At 41.0% G+C, this 23474-nt stretch overlaps 1 protein-coding gene across 2 annotated transcripts in view; it reads left to right on the top strand.

The window, feature by feature from the left end:
- The window catches only part of LOC141106278 (sperm flagellar protein 1-like), a 154244-nt gene that overhangs the window by 64693 nt on the left and 66077 nt on the right, over positions 1 to 23474 (top strand). For both annotated transcript variants that reach the window (XM_073596919.1, XM_073596918.1), the window contains exons 4-5: positions 7947 to 7989; positions 16396 to 16480. In XM_073596919.1, the coding sequence (XP_073453020.1) occupies positions 7947 to 7989; positions 16396 to 16480 (128 nt within the window). The remainder of the gene's footprint in view (positions 1 to 7946; positions 7990 to 16395; positions 16481 to 23474) is intronic.

Genomic DNA, 23474 nt, shown 5'->3' with positions numbered 1-23474 from the left:
GCCAACAGTGGTAGCTTGTTTATGCAAAAATAAAAGTTAGTGTAACAATTACACTTACTGGTTCGCAGGGTAGAGGTGTTTCTTTGAGATTTAAAAGTGTCCTGGGATGTGCTGTGATCTTGTTTCCGGCTCGGATTTCATTCCTTCAGGCGTCTGGGTGTGGAGTCTGTACACAGGCTGAACCACTGCATCCAGTGCATGGAAAGCTCCACGCTGACCACTCTGGAGTGCAGAAGAGGAAATGACGTCACTGATGCACGGCAAACGTCCAGGCTGGTGTTGGGGATAATGCAGGGATAGTACAGGCTACGCGCTCGGGGTTTACAGCTCCTTCGACTGGCCTTTTTGCTCCCTGGAGGAGAGCAGCTTGAATATATAGTGGAGGCAATTAGGTTAATTTAGGTTAATTGGGTTAAGGTGTATGGGCTGGAGGTCTGTGGCTGTGGAACCACAACAGCCAGCAGACCCACAATCTTCCAAAAAGCACAAAAAAGTTGAAAGTAAAGTATGAAGAATTAAAAATATGATGAATTGGGGGTAAGTTTAATAAATATAAGGATAATAATAGTAAGTGGAATTAGAGTTAAAACATTTATTTAGAAGATGAAAAAATGTGGAAAAAAAAAAAAATGAAATAAAAATAAATATAAACTAAAAAATAAAATGAAAAATAAAAATAAAAATGGGAAAAAAACAATGAAAAATAGAAATAAAATAAATAAATAAATAAAATAAATAAAAAAATAAAATAAAAATAAGTATAAAAATAACTGGGATACACATTATGAGGATGAGGGAAGGGGGACATGAGGGAAGGGGGGGGGGGGGGAGGGGGTGAAGTTGTTATATAGAACGATGGAGTTGCTATCTGGGTCCATGAGGGGACAGCGGTCCCTCAGGTGACTGGATGATATGACAGCAAAGGACCATGGGGGTATTTTTATGTTGTAAGAAACTTCTACATGGTTTGTATAGTGATGGGCAAGGTGTATATATATATAATAAGAAAGTGAAGAATGAATGTATGATTGGAGAGGGGAAGGGGGGGGGGAGTAAACTACAACAAAGAATGTGTTTCTAATTCTTCATTGAGTCCCCCTGGCGAGAGAGTACCCAATGAATATATCCAGTAGGCCTCCTGCTGACACAAGCGTTTAAAACGTTCTGCAGCAGGAAGACCTCTGGGCATGGCCTCGATGACCCAGACTCTGAGGCCCATGGTAGATTTTTGGTGTTCCTTCAAAAAATGAAGAGGGACACTGTGTTTGTCCCAGCCCTTTTCTATGAAATGTCTGTGTTCGCCAAAACGTTGGCGTAGGGGGCGTATGGTCCTGCCCACATAAAAGAGACCACATGGGCAGGTCAGGCAGTACACCACGTATTCACTGGAGCAATTATAAAAGTCTTTTATGGTGTATGTTTTGTCTTTAACAGTGAAGTTTTTTTGTCCATGGTCAACAAATTTGCATGTTAGGCATAATTTTTTCCGGCATTGGTACATTCCCACTAATGGAATTAGGGGGATGTGTGAGGCTGGAGTGAGTGGGACTTTACGGATTTTACTGGGTGCTATCCTACTTTTAATATTTTTTGCTCTACGATATGAAACCTTGGGTAGTTGGGTGAGGGAAGAACCTAGAAAGGGGTCTCCAAGCAAGATGCACCAATGTTTGGCTAAGATGTTCTCCATCTTCTTGTGACAATCATGAAACTGGGTAGTGAAACGTGTTGGTTGTGGATTATCTGAAGTTTTGAGTTTGGGTGGAGGTTTCTTTGCCTGTTGGAGGAAGGCCTTTTGTACCAGATGTGGTGGGTATCCTTTGTCTTGAAATTTATTGGAAAGGAGTTTACCCTGTATGTGGTAATCTTCGTCCTTGGTGCAATTCCGCCTAATTCTATGGAATTGGCTCTTCGGTATGTTGTTGATCCATGTTGGATGGTGACAGCTCTGGTAGTGAATATAGGAATTTCCAGCGGTGGGTTTGGCAAAGTTTGTAGCATGTATTTCAGATTCACTATGAAAAAGTTCTAAGTCCAAGAAGATTAGTTTTTCAGGGTCTATGACATGGGTGAAGGATAGCCCTAGGGAGTTGCAGTTGCAATGCTTGACAAAGGACTCTATACTCTCTGATGTGCCCTCCCAGATCAGAATGATATCATCGATGTAGCACCCATAATATATGATATGGGCGGCAAAAGGGTTGTTATGTGAGACGTATTGTAGTTCCCAGTAGCCCATAGTCAGGTTGGCGTAGCTTGGGGCAAAATTGGCACCCATGGCAGTGCCTTGAGTTTGTAGATAGAAGGTGTGGTCAAACTCAAAGTAGTTGTGTTCTAGACAGAATTGTGTAGCCTCCAGGATGTACTGTGCCTGTCTGGGATTGATGAGGGGGTCCTCAGAGAGAAAATATTCTACTGCTCTGAGGCCTACTGCGTGGGGGATGGAAGTGTATAGAGATGTAACGTCCAAGGATACCCACTGGTAGGTGGGTTCCCAGGTGTAGAAGGAAAGCATCTCCAATAGGTGGGTACTATCTCTAATATAAGATGGGAGGTGTTGCGCAAGGGGTTGAAGGAAATGGTCTATGTACATAGAAAACCCACTGGTGATGCTCTCCATAGCAGCTACTATGGGACGGCCTGGTGGGTTGGACTGGTCTTTATGGATTTTTGGTAAATGGTAAAAATAGGGAGTTTTACGAAAACCTTTGATGAAAAATGACAGTTCAGCTTTGGAAATAATACCATCTTCTAGGGCTCTGTGGGCTAATTTTGTGGCTGTCTGGGTGAAATCTGGTAAGGGATCATGAGTGAGTTTGGAATAAGTGTTGGTGTCGGATAATAGTCTGAGTGATTCCGCCATGTAGTCTGAACTGTTCTGTATTACAATGCCGCCTCCCTTGTCTGCTGCCTTTATGATGATATTATGGTTGTTGGTTAACTCATCCAGGGCCTTCTGTTCTGCTTTAGAGAGGTTAGCTCTTTTCTTGGGAGCCGATTTACACATTTGGACAAGGTCGGTATACATGACTTGATAGAATGTCTGTAGATGGGGGCCTTTTTTATGTACTGGGTTGAAGATGGACTTGGGTTTGAATTTTGTATGTTGAATGGGAGGGGATGTTTGGTAGTGTTGAGTGTACAATTCCATATCTGCAAAGGGATATTCTGTATGGAGTTCATCTGGGTCCAAGATGAGGGAGGAATCTGTGTCTGTATCTATTGGGAGGACATCATGGTTAATGGTTTCAATGGGTTCAATGAAGAATTAGAAACACATTCTTTGTTGTAGTTTACTCCCCCCCCCTTCCCCTCTCCAATCATACATTCATTCTTCACTTTCTTATTATATATATATATATACACCTTGCCCATCACTATACAAACCATGTAGAAGTTTCTTACAACATAAAAATACCCCCATGGTCCTTTGCTGTCGTATCATCCAGTCACCTGAGGGACCGCTGTCCCCTCATGGACCCAGATAGCAACTCCATCGTTCTATATAACAACTTCCCCCCCCTTCCCTCATGTCCCCCTGAGCTCATCCTCATAATGTGTATCCCAGTGCTTTTTAATCTCATTTTTTATTTTAATTTTACATTTATTTTTATTTTTATACTTATTTTTATTTTTATTTTATTTTTTTATTTATTTATTTATTTTATTTCTATTTTTCATTGTTTTTTTCCCATTTTTATTTTTCATTTTATTTTTTAGTTTATATTTATTTTTATTTCATTTTTTTTTTTTTTCCACATTTTTTCATCTTCTAAATAAATGTTTTAACTCTAATTCCACTTACTATTATTATCCTTATATTTATTAAACTTACCCCCAATTCATCATATTTTTAATTCTTCATACTTTACTTTCAACTTTTTTGTGCTTTTTGGAAGATTGTGGGTCTGCTGGCTGTTGTGGTTCCACAGCCACAGACCTCCAGCCCATACACCTTAACCCAATTAACCTAATTAACCTAATTGCCTCCACTATATATTCAAGCTGCTCTCCTCCAGGGAGCAAAAAGGCCAGTAGAAGGAGCTGTGAGCCCCGAGCGCGTAGCCTGTACTATCCCTGCATTATCCCCAACACCAGCCTGGACGTTTGCCGTGCATCAGTGACGTCATTTCCTCTTCTGCACTCCAGAGTGGTCAGCGTGGAGCTTTCCATGCACTGGATGCAGTGGTTCAGCCTGTGTACAGACTCCACACCCAGACGCCTGAAGGAATGAAATCTGAGCCGGAAACAAGATCACAGCACATCCCAGGACACTTTTAAATCTCTACCTCCACCTCTACCCTGCGAACCAGTAAGTGTAATTGTTACACTAACTTTTATTTTTGCATAAACAAGCTACCACAGTTGGCGCCTCCACACCCCTCCTTTTTTCAACATTCCCATAAACTCTGACCAGCTTTTCTTTCCCTGCTGAAGACAAGCATCCCCACAACATGATGCTGCCATCGACCATGTTTCACAGTGGGGATGGTGTGTTCAGGGTGATGTGCAGTGTTAGTTTTCTGCCACACATAGCGTTTTGCTTTTAGGCCAAAAAAGTTCAATTTTGGTCCCATCTGACCAGAGCACCTTCTTCGACATGTTTGCTGTGTCCCCCACATGGCTTCTCGCAAACTGCACTTCTTATGGCTTTATTTTCAAAAATGGCTTTCTTCTTGCCACTCTTCCAGATTTGTGGAGTGCATGACTAATAGTTGTCCTGTGGACAGATTCTTCCACCTGAGCTGTGGATATCTGCAGCTCCTTCAGCATTACCATGGGCCTCTTGGCTGCTTCTCTGATTAATGCTCTCCTTGCCCAGCCTGTCAGTTTAGGTGGACGGCCATGTCTTGGTAGGTTTGAAGTCGTGCCATACTCTTTCCATTTTCGGATGCTGGATTGAACAGTGCTCTGTGAGCTATTCAAAGCTTGGGATATTTTTTTATAACCTAACCCTGTTTTAAACTTCTCCACAACTTTGTTTCTGACCTGACTGGTGTTTTTTTTTTGGTCTTCATGATGCTGTTTGTTCACCAAGGTTCTCTAACAAACCTCTGAGGGCTTCACAGAACAGCTGTATTTTATACTGAGATTAAATTACACACAGATGGACTCTATCTACTAATTAGGTGACTTCTGAAGGCAATTGGTTCCACCAGATTTTAGTTAGGGGTATCAGAGTAAAGAGGGCTGAATATAAATGCACACCACAATTTTCAGATATTTATTTGTAAAAAAAATTGAAAACCATTTATCATTTTCCTACCACTTCACAATTATGTGCCACTTTGTGTTGGTCTATCACATAAAATCCCCATAAAATACATTTACGTTTTTGGTTGTAACATGACAAAATGTGGAAAATTTCAGGGGTATGAGAACTTTTTCTAGACCTCTGACTCTTACCAATCCTTGTAAGGTTGAAAGGACCCCTTTTCTACTTTCTTATACTAGTGCACTCTATTCTGGGTTGTGATATACGCCAAAGGCATAACTAGAAACTTCAGGGCCCTGGTGCAAGAAATCATGAAGCATGATTTTGATACTTTTTTTTTTTTAGGGGGGGTGGCAACGGTGGTGTTGAGGGGGGTGACAGCGGTGGTACTTGAGGGGGGGTGGCAGCGGTGATGCTGAGGGGGGTGGCAGCGGTGGTACTTGAGGGGGGGTGGCAGCAGTGGTATTAGAAGGAGGGGGTGGCAGCGGTGATGTTGAGGGGGGTGGCAGCGGTGGCACTTGAGGGGGGTGGCAGCGGTGGTATTTGAGGAGTGGTGGCAGTGGTGGAACTTGAGGAGTGGTGGCAGCGGTGGTGCTGAGGGGGGGTGGCAGCGGTGATGTTGAGGGGGTGGCAGCGGTGGTACTTGATGGGGGGTGGCAGCGGTGGTACTTGATGGGGGGTGGCAGTGGTGGTACTTGAAGGGGGTGGCAGTGGTGATTTTGAGGGTGTGGCAGCAGTGGTACTTGAGGGGGGTGGCAGCAGTGGTACTTGAGGGGACTGGCAGTGTTGGTGCCTTTCTCTCCCACCACCACCTCTTACTGATCCCATCCCCCCACCACTGACCTCATCCCTATCCCCCCATCACCTCTGTTGTAGAAGTGATGGGGGGGTAGGGATGGGATCAGTAAGAAGCAGAGGTGGTGGAGATTGGGATCGATTGCACTGCAATTTGTCACTTACTTCCGTCAACATGCCTCTAGGGATGCCTTTCCTCATGGGGAGAGCTCCTCCCCTTCACTTGATTGGTGTCAGCTGGTCAGCTGACTTCATTTTTCAGTGTCTGCCCCACCTCCCTACATTGTCTCTGGATAGGCGGGGCGGTCCAGAGTCTCAGCGCTGTTTTCTCTCCCCTCAGCGGGCGAAAGCCCTCCTCCCCACGGCAGAACAGACAGACAGGCCACGGCTGGCCTCTCAGTACCACAGCACTGTCATAATGGACAGGACAGGTGGGCCCCTCACATGGGTGGGTGGCGGGCCCCTTACACTGGCAGATGGGCGGGCCCCCCTGAAGTGGCTGAACTGCAGGGCCCAGTCGCAAGTGTGACTGCTGCGACCCTGATAATTCCGCCACTGGTATACCCTCATCCTTGCTAATCCTTTGTGTGGGTGTGGTTTATCACTCTGCCCTGTCCTTTAGGAGGATTTGGGTTTAGTAACCTTTAGCTTCTACAAACCTTGTGGTTTAATTCCTTCCTAACATGGGAATTGTTACGCTATAAAATTTCTCATACCCATGGCTATCTAGTCAAGAGTTTGGTTGTTTGATCAACTAAGTTATTTTTATCTTGCTCCTTTCTTTCCCTGTATTCAGTGGTTAGAAATGCTAGGCATGAGCCTTCGTTTGACTGGCTGGCCTTTCTTTTGATCATGCTATGTCCGTTAAAATGTGCTCTTAAGCGAAGGTGTTACGTACCGCCTGGGAGAGCCTGACGAGTAGAGGGAGACCTCTCGATCAGCCCGGGTCAAGGACCACTGGAGTTGCAACAGTGGGCGCGAGAGCACGGTGAGGTAAGAGTGCCTGCAAAGTCCTCCGATGGTCGCGGTAGCTGATGAGTAGCAGGACCAGACTGGATTGGTGAGCAGCAGAAGGTAGCAGGAACAGCGAATGCAGGTATGCTGTGAATGCAGGACAGCGGATGCAGGTAAGCTGTGGAATACAGGCTGGAAGCAGAAGATTGGAGCAGAGTCAGACAAGCCAGGTCATACACGGAGGATCAGTCTATCATAAATAGACACAAATACTCTTTGTGCTATGATCTCCACATACAGTATGTTGGACCTTTCAGTGGCTTTTGCCCACCTCTTATTTAGACTGCTTTTGGACATCTGGACTTTTTTTTCAGATTTCCTGAGTTTCAGCTTTCCTAAATGGGTGATAAGGAAAGTACGATTTTTGTACTTACCATAAAATCTTTTTCTTGAAGTCAACATCTAGACAGGTCCCGCCCCTCTCTGTAATTGGTCCAGTGTACTGCTCATAAAAACTGGGACATGATGGTTATAAGGGGGATGGTTTAAATGTTTTGTTTTTTGCAAGTTTTCAACTTTCTGTGTTTGTCAGTATAATCTTGACTGTTTTAGAATTACTGAGTCCCTCAACTGACTTCAAAAGATTTTACGGAGAGTACAAAAATCTTATTTTTTTTTGTTCTGAGTTGTTTCAAATAGTGATGTAACCACCTTACTGCAGATCGTGAGACCTATCTGTAATTGATCCATCACATACTTCACATAAAATAAACATTTGTGAAAATTACATAAGATTTATACAGTTGTAAAATATTATATCTTGGCTTTCTTATTATGCTTCCTTAACATACACGATTCTATTTGTCCAGTTCTTCATTCATTACTATAGGTTCATAGGATGCAAGAGATACTGAATTTGGTAAAACTGATCTGGCTCTTTAAGGTTTACATTTAATATGCAATGTTGGTTTATCCTTTACAGGCATGTGAATACTTCAGCACACAAACTGGGCAACCTACATATGGTATGTTAAAGAAAGAAGGTGTTCTATTATCTATAACTGGTTAGATACTGAGCAAATTAATAAAGAATGTACATGACTTTTATTTCATAGTGACTGAGAATGAGGTATATTTACAGAAAGGGATTAGTTCTGTTTTCCAAAAGACCATTCCAAAAAACCTTGGCTTTTTAATTTTTTGTTTTTTTTTGTAATTTCGTTTTTTGGCTTTTCAGTTTTAGTATTGTATATTTAATTGGTTTAAGAAACAGAAAGGATTCTACTAAAATCTGATTGGCCCTGACTCTGAACCTGTAACAGATTTCAGCCAGACATCCAATCTATTCTGTCTTAAAAAAGCCAGTCGGGGGGGCGTGGCTTGCGCGCGACTGCAATGGACGCTTAAGCCGTTAGCTCTGTCAGTGACTGGGGATTCATCGACTTAGCCATAGATACGGCACCACCGGAGCCCATACGGAGCTCCGAACAACGATCGTAACCTGCTCTCATGCTGTCCCGTAAACGAAAGGAAGTAAGACAGCCAAAGAAGGTCACGGACTTCTTCACAATGCCGGCATCCGACGGGGAGACGTGGCAAGATGGCGACGGCGGCGCAGCTGCTCAGGCCTCATCATCTTACACTGACCTTCCTGACGAACACAATGGAGATTGGGATGTCGAAGTGATACCACTATCATCCCGGGACTCACCATCACACAGCCCGCTCAACAACAGCCCTGCCAAAGCGAGGATGAGGCTGGATCCTGTCACACAGGCCTCAGGCGGAGTGAGTAGCAATCACCACACGGATGCTGCAGGCCTCACCACACAGACATCCATAGCAAGTTTTCCAACATCCGGACAACCGGTGCTGGACACAGTTATGAAGGATATGCTTCTATCTCTTCAATCATCCCTCATGGTCAATCTGTCTACTCATACACAAGTTTACAGCTGAAATGCAAGGCATGGGGGAGAGAGTACAACACATTGAACATAAAATGGATGAATGCTCCCTGACAGTGAATGACCTAATAGATGCATACAAGATCAAGCTGACGACAATGATCGAATAAAAGCAAAACTCGCAGACCTAGAGGACTGCTCGCGAGGAAACAATGTCAAAATTAGGGGTGTTCCTGAAACGGTTCTCCTTGCAGATTTGCCCAAATATGCAGCGGACATGTTTGACAAATTGATCCCTGAGGTATTGCAGATTGAACGCATTGTGGATCGCATACATGGCATACCTAAACCTAAACATCTTGAGGCATCCGTGCCTAGGGACATTCTGATGAAAATCCACTTTTTCCCTACTAAAGAAAAGCTTCTAGCAAAAGCCATATCTGCACCTGATCTCCCAGCACCTTACCAGGGCATTCACCTTTATGCAGATCTCTCTCAGTACACCCTTAACATGAGAAGGCAAATGAAACCGTTACGAAAGCGCTTAATAACCATAAGATCTCTTACAAATGGCGCCATCCAGCCACCGTGGTGATTACCAAAAACGGAACAACGCACACGGTATTCAGCCCTAAGGAAGGCCTCCGACTTCTACACACATGGGGAATCATCCCTGAACTCCCAAGAAATGAGACCTCATACAATGCTGGTCCACAGCCACCAGGTCGCCAACAGCGGGAATTCCGAAGAGCCACTGAAAAGCGACCTAAATCCCTGGTCTGACTACCTGCTAAGTTACACTTGATTTGTTAACTCTATTGAACATTGCCTCCACCCCTGGTCAGTTATCAAAATTGCGCACTGACCTTTTTCTTATTTTGCCCAAACTGGCAAAATCCCTTTTCTCTTTATTTTACCTTCCATTTGTTCATTCTTTTTTTAGTTGTATATCTGCCGCTTCATAACAATTACCTGGTTCACATCATTGACACTATAGTTCTCAGGCGGGACGTTACCTCAGCCTCACTGCTTTCAATATATTAAGCAATAACTGTATTATACGTTTTGTTGATCACAAACAGTAACCTTGTGTGATGCCAGATCATCCATTGATACCAAGATCTCCAAGGACCAACCATCGGACACCCAATCCAGCTCCATCACAAGCAGACAGCCACCTGAACAGGGACACGTAAGTCTTTACCACAGAACACAAATCCCACATTGCCACAAATATGGATATCAAAATATTATCCATAAATGTGAAAGGCTTGAACCATCCAGCTAAACGAGCATCATTATGGAAAACAGCATTAGCCCACAACAGTGATATCATATGCGTACAAGAAATGTACTTTGCCCAAGATAAAACCCCCTACTGCCAAAACAAATTGTTTCCTCACATCTACAAAACATGCTACTCTAAGAAACAAAGGGGAGTTCTAATAGCTATTAGAGACACTGTCAACTTCCAACTACAGGACTGTATTCTGGATCCAGAAGGAAGATACGTCATCCTATTGTGCACTATAGATAATACTGTATATACCATTGCAACTGTATATGCTCCTAATCAGAGACAAATGGCGTTCCTCAAGGCCACACTGAAAAAAATCAAAAGTGTGCAGCAAGGACACTTGCTGATATGCACGGACTTCAACTTAGTACCGGACAATGACATGGACTCATCCTCAGGTCCCAAAAGATTTGCATCCCCTCTGACCTCTTTTCTAACATCTAATGACTTGTATGATGTTTGGAGGTGCTGTCATGTGGCTGAGAGGGATTATACGTTCCTTTCCCTGTGTCACAACACCTACTCTCGCATAGACCTGTTTCTTGTAGATAAGTGGCTACTACAAAATATCCACACCTCCCGAATCCACACCATCACCTGGTCAGACCACGCGCCTATTAGTGTTCAAATTACTAACAAAAATTCCAAACCACAATCCTACTTATGGAGGGTGAACAATTTCCTCCTCCAAAATCAGTCCAACGCTACCTTCTTATCCCAAAAATTAGAAGAATTTTTCACCACAAATGGGATCTGTGGCTGACCCGGCGGTTTTGTGGAATGCTCACAAATCCTTTATAAGGGGCTTCTTCATACAGTTGGGTTCCACCCTTAAAAAACAAAAAAAAAATGCAGAAAATACAAGAACTGCATCTATTGCAGCTGCAGATCAAAAAAACAAATCCCATCCATCACCAGCATTGCAATCCCAGATTTTTAAACTAAGACACGAACTTAGGGCACTACTACTCGAAAGTTTCGAAAGGACACAACGAAAACTCAAAGCTAGATCTTATGTGACTAGTAATAAGGTGGGAAAAGCTATGGCAAATAAAATCAAAGGACACCGAATAAAACCTAGAATAACACATCTATTTCACCCAAACACCCATGACAAACTTCTAAATCCTCAAGCGATAGCGGATGCATTCAGCACTTACTATGGTGGGCTTTACAATCTCGAAGTTGACGATAACACCCACCAACCAGATCAAAGAGAGATTAAATCATTTCTAGACCACATTCAGCTTCCATCCTTAACATCTGATCACCTCATGAAACTAAACTTACCTTTTTCAGTAGAGGAAATTCAAAAAACTATTCAGCAACTCCCAAACTCTAAATCCCCGGGCCCAGACGGCTTCACCGGAGAATATTTTAAATCCTTCCATTCCATTCCGTCCCCTCACCTACCTGATCTATACAATCACGCAGCATTATCCTCATATTTTCCAGAAGAAATGTTATCTGCCCTAGTAATAACTTTACCAAAGCCGGGGAAGGAACCTACCTCTCCCCAAAATTTTCGACCCATATCTTTATTAAATCTTGACCTTAAGATATATGCCAAAATGATAGCCAATAGACTCGTGGACATAATGCCATCACTCATACACAGGGATCAAACAGGATTTACTAAAGGCCGGCAGACCTCTGATGCAACTAGAAGACTAATCAACATTATTCACCATACAAACTCATCTGGAACGCCTTCTCTGCTCCTATCTTTGGACGCAGAGAAGGCGTTCGATAGAGTCAACTCTGGTTATCTATCCCTAACACTACAAAAATTTGGTTTTCAAGGCAGAATCCTCCAGGCCATACTTGCCCTTTATACAAACCCAACGGCCCGAGTGTACACGTCCAACCTTCTATCCACTCCGTTCAACATTACAAACAGCACGAGACAGGGCTGCCCACTATCCCCACTCATTTTCAACCTAATAATGGAACCTTTAGCTGAGCACATAAGATCTAATCCCAAAATAACTGGCATTAACATTGGTCATCAAACACATAAAATTAGTCTATTTGCAGACGATGTAATATTAATCCTAACACAACCAACCTCTTCCCTCCCTGAAGTCCAAAAAACATTAAACTGGTTTAGCAAAATATCCTACTACAAGGTGAACACAACAAAATCTCAAATATTAGATCTCGGCATAGATGCGATAACCAGAATCCTCTTACAAAACCAATTCCCCTACATATGGGCAGACTCCAGCATCACTTACTTAGGCATTCAACTCACAAGATCCAACAAACTCCTTTTTCAACATAATTACATTCCCCTGCGGTCCAAAATTCAAAATGATCTCCAAAAAACGGCCAAATTTGAATTTTCTTGGTGGGGAAAACTCACCGCATTTAAAATGATTCAACTTCCACAAATAATATATCTCTTCAGATCTCTCCCCATACCAATCCCAACCAGCTACTTTTAGGTCCCTACAATCCCTGCTATTAAAGTTTGTTTGGAATGGAAAAAGATCCAGGTGCTCCCATGCCAAACTGATAAAACATAGAATGTCCGGCGGTGTAGGAAACATAGATTTTCAGGACTACTATTCTGCCTCGATACTGACCCGACTAAAAGAGTGGTTCTTGTCACCTCTGTCCACGCTATGGAGATCTATTGAGAAGGAGTAAAGCCCTCACGACCCCTTAAACCTATGGCTTTACAGCACGCAACTGGGAGCAAAAATACCGTCCCACTTCTCTCCTACAATGATTGCCTCAATTAAATCTTGGGTGAGATTACTCCAATGCACCCAACAACATACACCAAATATAATCCTAAAAGTTCCTATCCTAGCACTACATCACCTCATAGCCCAGGTCTCCCTCACTTCCTGGACTAGAAAAGGAATAACACATCTACATAACCTAAATGACTCAGGTACTCTCAAATCATTTCCTTCTATTCAAAAAGAATTCCACCTACCTCAAAAGGACCTGTACAAATATCTGCAAATTAAACACTGCCTTAGAAACCTAATAAATACTTCTCAAACTATACTGACTCCAGCATGGGCCTTTCTAACATCTAGTATACCACTGAAAAAGGGTATCGCCCTTTTTTACAATATCTTCCAACAGAAGACCACTTACATTAAATCTACCCCACACTTGCAGTGGGAAACAGATTTACAGCAAACCTTCTCCCCACTACAGTGGCAGAGGGCGTGCAAGGTCACCCAGAGAGCCACTAGATGTTCCACACTGTGGGAAATTACTGTCAAGATAACATTGAGATGATACATCACCCCTGCTAAAATCTCCAAATTCAATCCGAATAGCAATGATAGATGTTGGAGAAAATGTGGGCTACGGGGTGACATACTGCACGTTCTCTGGTACTGCCCCAACATTCTGCAATACTGGTTGGAGATCTTTAATATCATCTCTGACATCACTCAAACCAAAACACCACCAAACCCAGCATTAGCAATCCTCTCTACAGGCATTGAGGAATACCCTCCTAAACTTCAAAACACCATTATAAATATACTACTAGCGGCAAGACTAACAATAACTAGACACTGGAAAGACCACACATCCCCAATAATTGCTGAGGTAATAGACTTAACCAATTTACACTGCACATACGAACAGATGATGATGTCCTGTTCCGGACAAATCCAAACCTCCGACACTCAATGGTCTCCCTGGACCACCTGGTATCTGAATACTGGCTTACTCCCTCTCCGTTGAACATTCCTATTAACACTTCTTGTAACACTGAACATGCTGATCTCTCTCCTGGACACAGACAGTTCCCAATAGTGGGTCCAAGGAGAGTAGACCCAGCCCAATGCATAGAAATCCTCCCTACCGTTGGTAGGAATCGAAGTATATTCAGTATTGTAGTTCCTTTCAAACCCTACATTCTCTATCTAGTCCTGAGATAAATGTCTCAAACTTTTACTTTGTACCTGTTATCTTGAAACGATTACCTTACTATGTAATTGTTTTGACGTTGCTATTGTTACTAACTTTTCATTGATAATCAATAAAAACTCTTGAAAGAAAAAAAAAAAAGCCAGTCATCACTTTTTAAAAAGTAAGAATCTAGATGTTTTCTCATTAAATCAAATTGTTATAAAAAAACTTCATTACTTCAGGCTTGATCAAAAATGTGATTCTTTCATTATAGTCTTGGCTAGCATTTTTTTACATAACAAAAATGCATTGAAAAGGAAAGTGTGTACAGTGTATGCCCATGATTGAAGAGTTTAAAAATAACTTTGTGGCTTTCACATTTTTATTTACTTGTTGTGGCATATTTTTTAATGAAAATATTTTCTGTTCAATAAAATATTTGAACAAGAAAATATTTTCTGTTAAGATTTGTGGATTCAACATCTTCAAAATCAATATTCAAAACAGAATAAGCCAATGAGTGTATCATGATTTGAGCAAGCTGATAGACTTGGTCGTAGTAGTAAAGCACAATCGATGCTTTAATATTAATCCGGAAGCAGTGTGTGCTATGCCTAGCAAGTAGCTTCTGTTTACAGTAAATACTGTGTACTGCAAGGTTTTCGAACTTCAATACAAATTTATGAACATATCACATGCACACATACTGTACATCTAAGAAAAACAAAAAAAGTAGTATCCTAAAATATCATTAGTAACATCACTATAGATTGACCATTTGTCTACCAAAGCCATTTTTTTACACATGTTAAAATGCACATTTTAGGCCTAAAGATTTGTTAACCGTCCCCAAAAATATATATTTTCTGAAAGCAGAGACCCTGGAGAATAAAATACTGGAAGCTGCATTTTTTTTTTAAGGCAGATGACAGTTGAAACACATTTTTTCAGTTAAAAAGTTTAACATTATTATATTATTTATAATATTTATATTTATATTATTATATATATATAATATACTTTATTGCTATCACATAGGGAGCTAATAGCCCCTTATGCCCCCTATGTAGTAGCCCAGTAGAAATAACAAGTCCTATTAGGACCGATTCCTAACAGGTCCACCTATGGACCCTGCAGAAGCTGATCAAACACAGATTGTGCTTAATCATTTTCACCAGCCAGCACTGCTTGGAAATGACAGCTGTGAACCCAGAGGTGACAAAATATTTTTCCCTTTTCCCCCTGCCCCAAAGCACCCCCCCCCCATGTTGAGGGCATGGGGCCTGGTATGGTACAGGAGGGGCCGCTCTCTCGTCCTCCCCCCCCCTTATGGCCTGCCAGGTTGCATGCCTGCCGGGCTGTTCCTTTATTTCTTCCTCTCAGCAAAAAAAGGAAAAAAAAATATGGCCCAGAGGATTCCATGCATGCAACTGATGGCAGAACATGTTAAGACACTGTAGTGAGCCAACACACACAAACAGATCCACTGTTGCCATAGCAACAGGACCTATGTCCCAATTTTGCCACAGATTGCCCATGTGAAAACAAATGATAGGTACTGGTGGAAAAAACAACTTTCCACGGATCCCCCTATGTCTCTCAACTTGCAGAGTAGCCAAGGGCTATCACAACAAATCAACAGCAAAACTGAGAGTAAAAAATAGTGGGGCATTTACCTGTTAAAGCGGAGGTTCACACAAAAATTGAACCTCCGCTTTTCGGAACCTTCCCCCTCTCCGGTGTCACATTTGTCACCTTTCAGGGGGGAGGGGGGTGCAGATACCTGTATAATACAGGTATTTGCACCCACTTCCAGGCATAGACTCCCGCGGGAGATGGCGGTGGGAGCACCCGAGAGCCGAGTGACAGATCGGCTTCGGGTGCTGACATTGCAGGCGCCCTGGACAGGTAAGTGTCCATTTTTTAAAAGTCAGCAGCTACAGTATTTGTAGCTGCTGACTTTTAAAAGAGAAAATTTCGGCGGACCTCCGCTTTAAAGTTCTACTTTTAAGATGAGATGATGTGGAATTGAACAAAATGTCTTTGTCAGTAGGAGAACTCCCATGTGCAGTCCAGAAAACCCATACAGATTGACAATTAGCAGATAAATGAATGATGACTCTACCATTACTTTTCTGGACCCCTCCCCTCTTTAATACAATAACAAATATAAAAGAAGGGCATGTTAAAATATGAATGGTATTTCAAGAATATCTGTAGGTTTAACTAATCAGAAATATGCAGCCTGTGGCTATCCATTGAATAAATGGTTTATGATGCCCTGATGTAAATTGTAGTGTGGACTATGTTTTTCTTAATAGAGTCGTATTTTACTGTTTCAGGTTCTACAGCTATTACTTTACCCACGTATGGCAGGACATTTCCCCATGTAGGTCCAATGGATCAGGCACACAATCACCCAAAAAGGTATGATATAAATATGGTTTAGATTGATTGGGAATACATGTAATTGAAGACAAGTTACAGATTTTGTTATACTGCTTATTATATGGAATATATTTATTCCATGCAATAGCCAAAAATACTGCTATAATTTAGGCCCAGGGCTTGTACCAAAACTTTACATATTTAGTATATACTGTGCAAATAACATAATACAAAGGAGAAAATAACTTTGGGGTAAATGTCTTTTTTTTTTTTTTACATGACAAGCTTCACCCAGTGAATTTTTAAGCTATTGTGTGTCCTTCATTCACCCAGAAAACTGAGTTTTTTTTGGATTCATGTACAAAAAACCTAATGTCTTTCAATTTGTACTCTAGTGACGTCATTTTGCTAATTAATGTGTTGTTAAGGCTCAGTAAGTAGAATTAGTGCTGCCCATGGGTGTGTTTATAATGAAACACAGTTCATTTAATATGATAATGTCATATGAAATCTAATAAATTAAGTATGTGATGTGGTGAGTTCAACTTGGTATTTCCAAATAATAATTGAATTGTAATTAGAGATACATGCAAACACATTTAAAAATGTATACATACCATATTTACCTGGCATTTCGCCTACAATCTTCTGCTAGGTCCACCAAGTCCTCAGCCTGAGATTGCTGCTTTCCAGTTTTCCACTGCCCATTCAGATTGAGACCACCTCCCTGTTCCATTAGTGTTCTCCCAGTGGTACCTGCCATTATTTTGCATTAGTGGCCAAAATAGCACATTCCCTCAATAAATAGCACATTCCCTGATAACGACGTTGTACAGGTGCCAGTTACCATATAAACACCATAAAAATGAATGGCTATATATTGTACATATTTAACACCCCTGATGACATTATAATTGGTGGCCAATCTTAAACTGATTACAGTCACATCATCCACATGCCTATTTGGTAAAACTGCTTGAATGGCCAAAAGGTCCACACTGATCATTTGCTCTGCACTGATGACCCTCACCCCTTCTTTTGGCTGCAACTAGGCTGATATGGGTGGATTGATGCACAGAAAGTAATTCTTTCTGTTCAAAACTAGTTTTTACATTTTATTTTACAGCAAGAAGGAAAGGAAGGAGTGAATAATAAATCAGGGGGGTTATTTTGTTTACAAACCCCTTGCATCCTTCAGCAGGTCCTCTACCCCATCACCCTATAGCAACCACATGATTGGCTATAGGCAAAGTTACACTGTTGTTCACAGAAAATGTCCCTGAAAATGAATGCCCCCCAAAAAATGTGTCCCTGCTATTATATATGGGTGTTACAGATAATATCCCTAATAACATGTTTCCCTTTTAATATGCCCTGGCAATGTACTGCATGTTATACATGGCACCTCTGTGATAGTATGCCTGTATACTGGCTTTTGTAACTTGCATCCTATAAGAAGGGTATCAATAGAAACAGTGGTATCATACTTACATTTGCACCTCTGATATTAAATAATTTTGCTTGCAGTAAAATGGCTTAATTTTCTGGCTTCCAAACCATTCATTTATTAGAAACACCCCTTGGTGTATTTGCGCAGTCACTGAGCTGCTCCAGTATGTGTATGCAACATGTTTGTACATTCTTAATAAAGTTACTTTGAAACATTTACAGTGAAAGCTCCTAACTAGTATGTAAATAAAATGGCGGAAAACCATGGAGGAATGTCAGGTACTCAGTGTAACTTTAAACTATAGTGAGGAAAATTGATGAGTTATCTGTAGCAGCCAATTAGGTTTTGCATTTTGTTCTGTAATCTGCACTAAAATTAGAAAGCAAGAATTGGATTTGTAGCTAAATGGCTGCACTTTTCTCTAATTTGGCTTTAATAGGCATGACTCACAAGGAAGATCCAGCTGTGCTTTAATGCCAGTGCATTTACATTCATTTATTAATCTTTTGTTCTGGATGGGAACCTTGGCATTTATTTACATAACTGTTATCTGTACTGAGTCTCCCCATTATTCTTCTTTCAATTAATGGTCAACATAGCATCAAAGGTCGATATCTGAGATGGAAAGAATAAAATTCTATCATTTGCTGGGATCTGGTGAACAGAAGGTAGATGCTCCAAGGTCTCAAGAGATAATAATAATTCATTGCAGGCTACTAGCAGTCGGGGGTTCAAACTCTCAGATTAGACACAGGAAACTGAGGTCAGAAGTTAAAAGATTTCTTTGCTTTTCTTAGTTCACTTTCCCATAGGCAGGGGTCTTTCCAGACAGAAACATTCTTATTTTTGCAGTTTTCCACAAAAGTAATAGTCATATTAAAGATAAACATCGGGGTTTTAGAACAGCAAAAAAAGTTTACTTTTGCATGGAAAAAAAAAATGTTCACATGTGCGTAAACAAAAGAGCAAAGAGTTTTTTTAAAGCATTTTGTTAAGCATTTTGGTGGGTATACTATTCATTATGGATTGTATTTAAATTGTGTTGTAACTTTGATGTTTTAATCTCGCACTCCTAACAGGTCCCAAAACACAATTTTGGCTATATACAGCACAAGTTAAAAAACTTAGCCTCCAACCAATGAATGTTAGTTTTAACAGTAATTCAGTAAAATTTATTAAATGAATGAAATTTAAGGGATTCCATCCAACATTCGCCAGATTCCTTGCTGCAAATTAATACTGTAAGATTACCAGTACCAGTACTGTAAGATTTTTTAACATCTATAGGCCTGGAACTTACCAGACGAGGCAAATCAAATAGACTATACTCCCTGTGCCAGACAATGGAAGAGCCCAATTTTTTTAGCAAAAACTTGGGCTGGAGCAGATTGTGGAACAGATCAAAAACTTTTAACATACAAGCAAAATACAAAAAAAGCAACAAATCTATCAGTCTTAGAAGATACAACCCGAGGAACGTAACAGCTATCTTTTAAATGTTCAGAACAAATGTCAGATTCTAAACATAAATGATAGAGAACCAGATGAATTGTGAATTGAAAGAAAATGTCCAGGATGAAACAGATAAAACTAGGACAAAAAATAAAAAATACCAAGAAATCAAAGTAGATGATAGAAAATTAAATAAAAATTGCACAAAAGAGAAGCCAAAATCTATAAAGATAAAAATCTTGTAAAAGAATAGTGAATTTCAAATAGCTGCCAGGAAAGATGAGAAACAATATTACAACAACATCTGTAAAGGGATTAAAGATTGAAACAAATATGGAAAAACAAGTTATCACTTTCAAAAGGTCCATGAAACCACAAAGAAATTTCAGCTTTGAGTATACTGTATATGCCCAAGATTGTCCATGGATACATCATCACTGATAGAACTGAGATAAAGTAAATATGGGAGGAATACAAATAGGACCTTTTTCTAGCAAATACATAATAATCAGCTCATCCCTCACAGTTATTACCTTTTGTTCACTGAGATCACTGGCAAATAGGAAAGTCACAGGCATTTATAGCATTGCATCAAAAGTATTACAAGAAACTGAAAAATCAGTTGCTTAGTGGTTAGCACTTCTGCTTTGCAGTACTGGGGCTCTCGGTTTGAATTCTCTACAGGGCACCAGCTGCATAGTTTGCATGGTCTCTGTGTGCTTGCTTGGGTTATCTCAGGGTCCTCCAGTTTTGTCCCACACTCCAAAGACATGCTGGTATTGGCTCCTGTCTAAATTAGCCTTAATAAGCATGTATACTACAGTATATACATGTGAGATAAGTAACTTCTGTAAGTATCTTGAGAGCAGGGACTGATGTAAATGTATAGTATATAATACTGTAATGAATAAAGGGCTGGCAAGCTTAAAATGGATGTAAACCCGAAATATATATTTTTTTTTTTTTGATCTCATAATGTAGAGTATAAGATTTCCTATCATTTGAGCCCAGTCTTGCCACAAAGAGTTAATCCAGCTCTGAGCAATCCTCTTTTATTGTTCAGTGAGATAAAATTTGACAGACAGAGAAAAACTTTGTCAAATCCTCCCCCTTGCTGTGAGTGACAGATGATTTACATATCTCCTGCACTAGCCTAAGACATGCATTATTTTTTAATTCCCACCCCCACTCCTTTCTTCAGCAGCTCTGCAAGGATTGGCTGTTCCACAACTCAGCATGATTTGGCATGCTGAAGTCATGTGGTTACTTTCCTGTCTTTTCACTGGATGTTAGAGATCATAGCAGATGTTCAGTGTAAGAAATACACAGGAGAAAATGCATATTGACAAGGGGAGTGTAGAGGTGGGCGGGGAGTCTACTGACATCACGACTCCACCCACCGAGCTCCAGACAACAGACCCACCCACAGAATCTGCAGTTTTTTGGGTCTCATAACAGACAGAGGGGAGACATTTGACAGGTAAAGATAATGCAGGAGGCATGTATATCCTTATAGATAACCCCTATGGCAGTAGTTTAAAAAGGATGACATTGGGTTTACATCCACTTTAACATTTCAGGGAATCCACTCAAAGCCCAAAAGATTGGAAGAGATCAGATTTTATATATTAATACCAAAGAAAGTAAACCGTGCAAACTGTTGAACAATTTACCTAATATTACACACCAGCAAAATCATGCTAAAGGATATCACATGACTGTATATTGTCACAGTGTTGATGTATATGTCCAAACTGTTATTTTTGAAAGATAGACTGTTTACCATTTATTTAACCATTTCACTGCCACCAATCTAAGGTATACAGTGGAACAGAACTGCTTACAGCTGGCCAGCTCAATATGCGCTAAATTGGCTGCAGGCCCTTCTGCCTCAATAACCATGAACTTATAGCAGAATATGGTCCCTTAGACCGCTGCTTAATTTTTAGCTTTTAGCAAAGTATGATCCTATAGACCAGGGGTGTCCAAACTTTTTTCAAAGAGGGCCACATTTGATGAAGTGAACATGCGTGAGGGCCGATCATTTTGCCTGACAGTCTTTGAACCATTAAAATTCGGTCTAAGTGTGTTTGTCCGAGCACTAATACACTGCCCAATAAGAATTCTCTTGCCTTTGTGGCTGTGTGTGGTGAAGAGATGAACTTGGGCGTGTTATTTGGATATATATATATATATATATATATATATATATATATATATATATATATATATATATATATATATATATATATATATATATATATATATATATATATATATATATATATTTTGTGACCCCAACGAATCCCCGAGCATCGCTCAGGACTAAGGATGAGCTTGGGCGTGTTATTTGGCTATACCGTATTTATCGGTGTATAACACGCACCTTCACTTTAAGATGGAAGTTTCAGGAAAAAACGTAAATTTTAAATAAAGAACTGTGAAGCAAAATAAGGGTCAGTGCCTATCAATGCAGCCTAATCAGTGCCCATCTGCAGCCTCACCATTGCCATGAATGCAGCCTCACCAGATTCTCCTGTACTTAATCTGATGGCACTTGTCCTGCCCCCTCCGAGGCAGCGCCAATAAATATGATATATATCTTTTGTGGCCCTAGGGGACCACAAAAGATATGTATATACAAATCACCAGGGGGGCCATATTAAACCAGAATGGGGGCCGCGATTGGCCCGCGGACTGGATTTTGGACATGTCTGCTATAGACTATGTTGCCTAATGAATAGCTAATGATCACAACCATTCATAACAAATGTGACTAACCCCCCCTCCTACACTGCGGCTGTCCAGCTCCTCCTTCCATGTGCCTTCTGCTGTGCCCACCTCCTTCCCTGGGCTCTACCCCATGTGCCTGCTTGCTCAGGAGGGCTGATCATGTGCCCTCCTGCAGTGCCACTCTCCCCCCTGCCCTTGTGCAACTTCCTCCTGCTGTCGCTCTGCCCTCACCAGTTATACTGGTGTCCTGACCTCCTGCCATTCTCATTCAGGATGGCAAATGAGAGAATTTTAAACATGCCTCTGATGTTTACCAACCTCCTTCACCTTTCTCAAAGTACCAAGCACATCCAAGCTCATTCATACTGAAGAAATTCCAGGCTGTGGAGGAGGGTGGAAATGGCTGGCCCAGGCTGCCGGTCAGGCATCTGGGTGGATCTTGACCTTAAAGTGGGCTTTAGAAAGCTGTTGGCTGAATCTGGGTCCCAGAACTGCAGAAACATATGCACTCATATGACCCAGAAAAGAAGTATAGCTAAAAAAGCTTTGGCCATATTTCTCTTGTAACCTTTACAATTCTTAGTACAGAATGAAGGAGAAGAGCTACAAAGAACAATCTAACAACTCGTTTACTTTTCCAAAGAACTGTTTTACAGTTTTGTTTATTAATTCTTTATCATTTTAAAGCTGAACACCAGATGGATATAAAAAGCTCAATGCATCTCTATAATCATTAATATATCATTATATTTCTTTTTTTTTTTAAATTAAAGCTGTATAAGTACCCGAATGTGAGTTGATAAAAGCCTCTTGCAGTTTACAGCACAGTCTGTACAGCAAAGCTTAGAGTGGGGGAAGAAAAAGCGGCACAAAGGGCCAGGCCAGTGTTCTGCAGAGCAAAGAGCATGCTGACAAGAAGAGAGAGCATAGTGACAGAGAGAGGAGCTCATCAGTCTGCTGCTTCATCTTTCAGGTGGGGACCTGTAAATGAAAATGAAACTGCAGCAGAAAAAGGGCAGGTCTCTTTCCATGCTAGACAGGGCTGTGTCGTGTTATATATCTCAGAAGTGGATAAACAGAAACAAAAAATCCTTTGCCAGCAAAAACAGCTCTCATATTTCTACAGTGCCTTGCAAAAGTATTCACCCCCTTGGCATTTTCTGTGTTTTGTTGCCTCACAACCTGGAATTAACATAGATTGTTTGAGGATTTGCATCATTTAATTTACAGAACATGCCTACAACTTTGAAGATGTTTTTTTTTATTGTGAAACAAACAACATATAGGACAAAATAACAGAAAAAGTCAATGTGCATAACTATTCACCCCCCTAAAGTCAATACTTTGTAGAGCCACCTTTTTCGGCTATCACATCTCCAAGTCGCTTTGTTAAGTCTC

Source organism: Aquarana catesbeiana, linkage group LG08 (genome assembly GCF_042186555.1).
Source record: "Aquarana catesbeiana isolate 2022-GZ linkage group LG08, ASM4218655v1, whole genome shotgun sequence".
NCBI classification, from domain to species: domain Eukaryota; kingdom Metazoa; phylum Chordata; class Amphibia; order Anura; family Ranidae; genus Aquarana; species Aquarana catesbeiana.
This window is presented reverse-complemented; position numbering and strand designations above follow the sequence as displayed.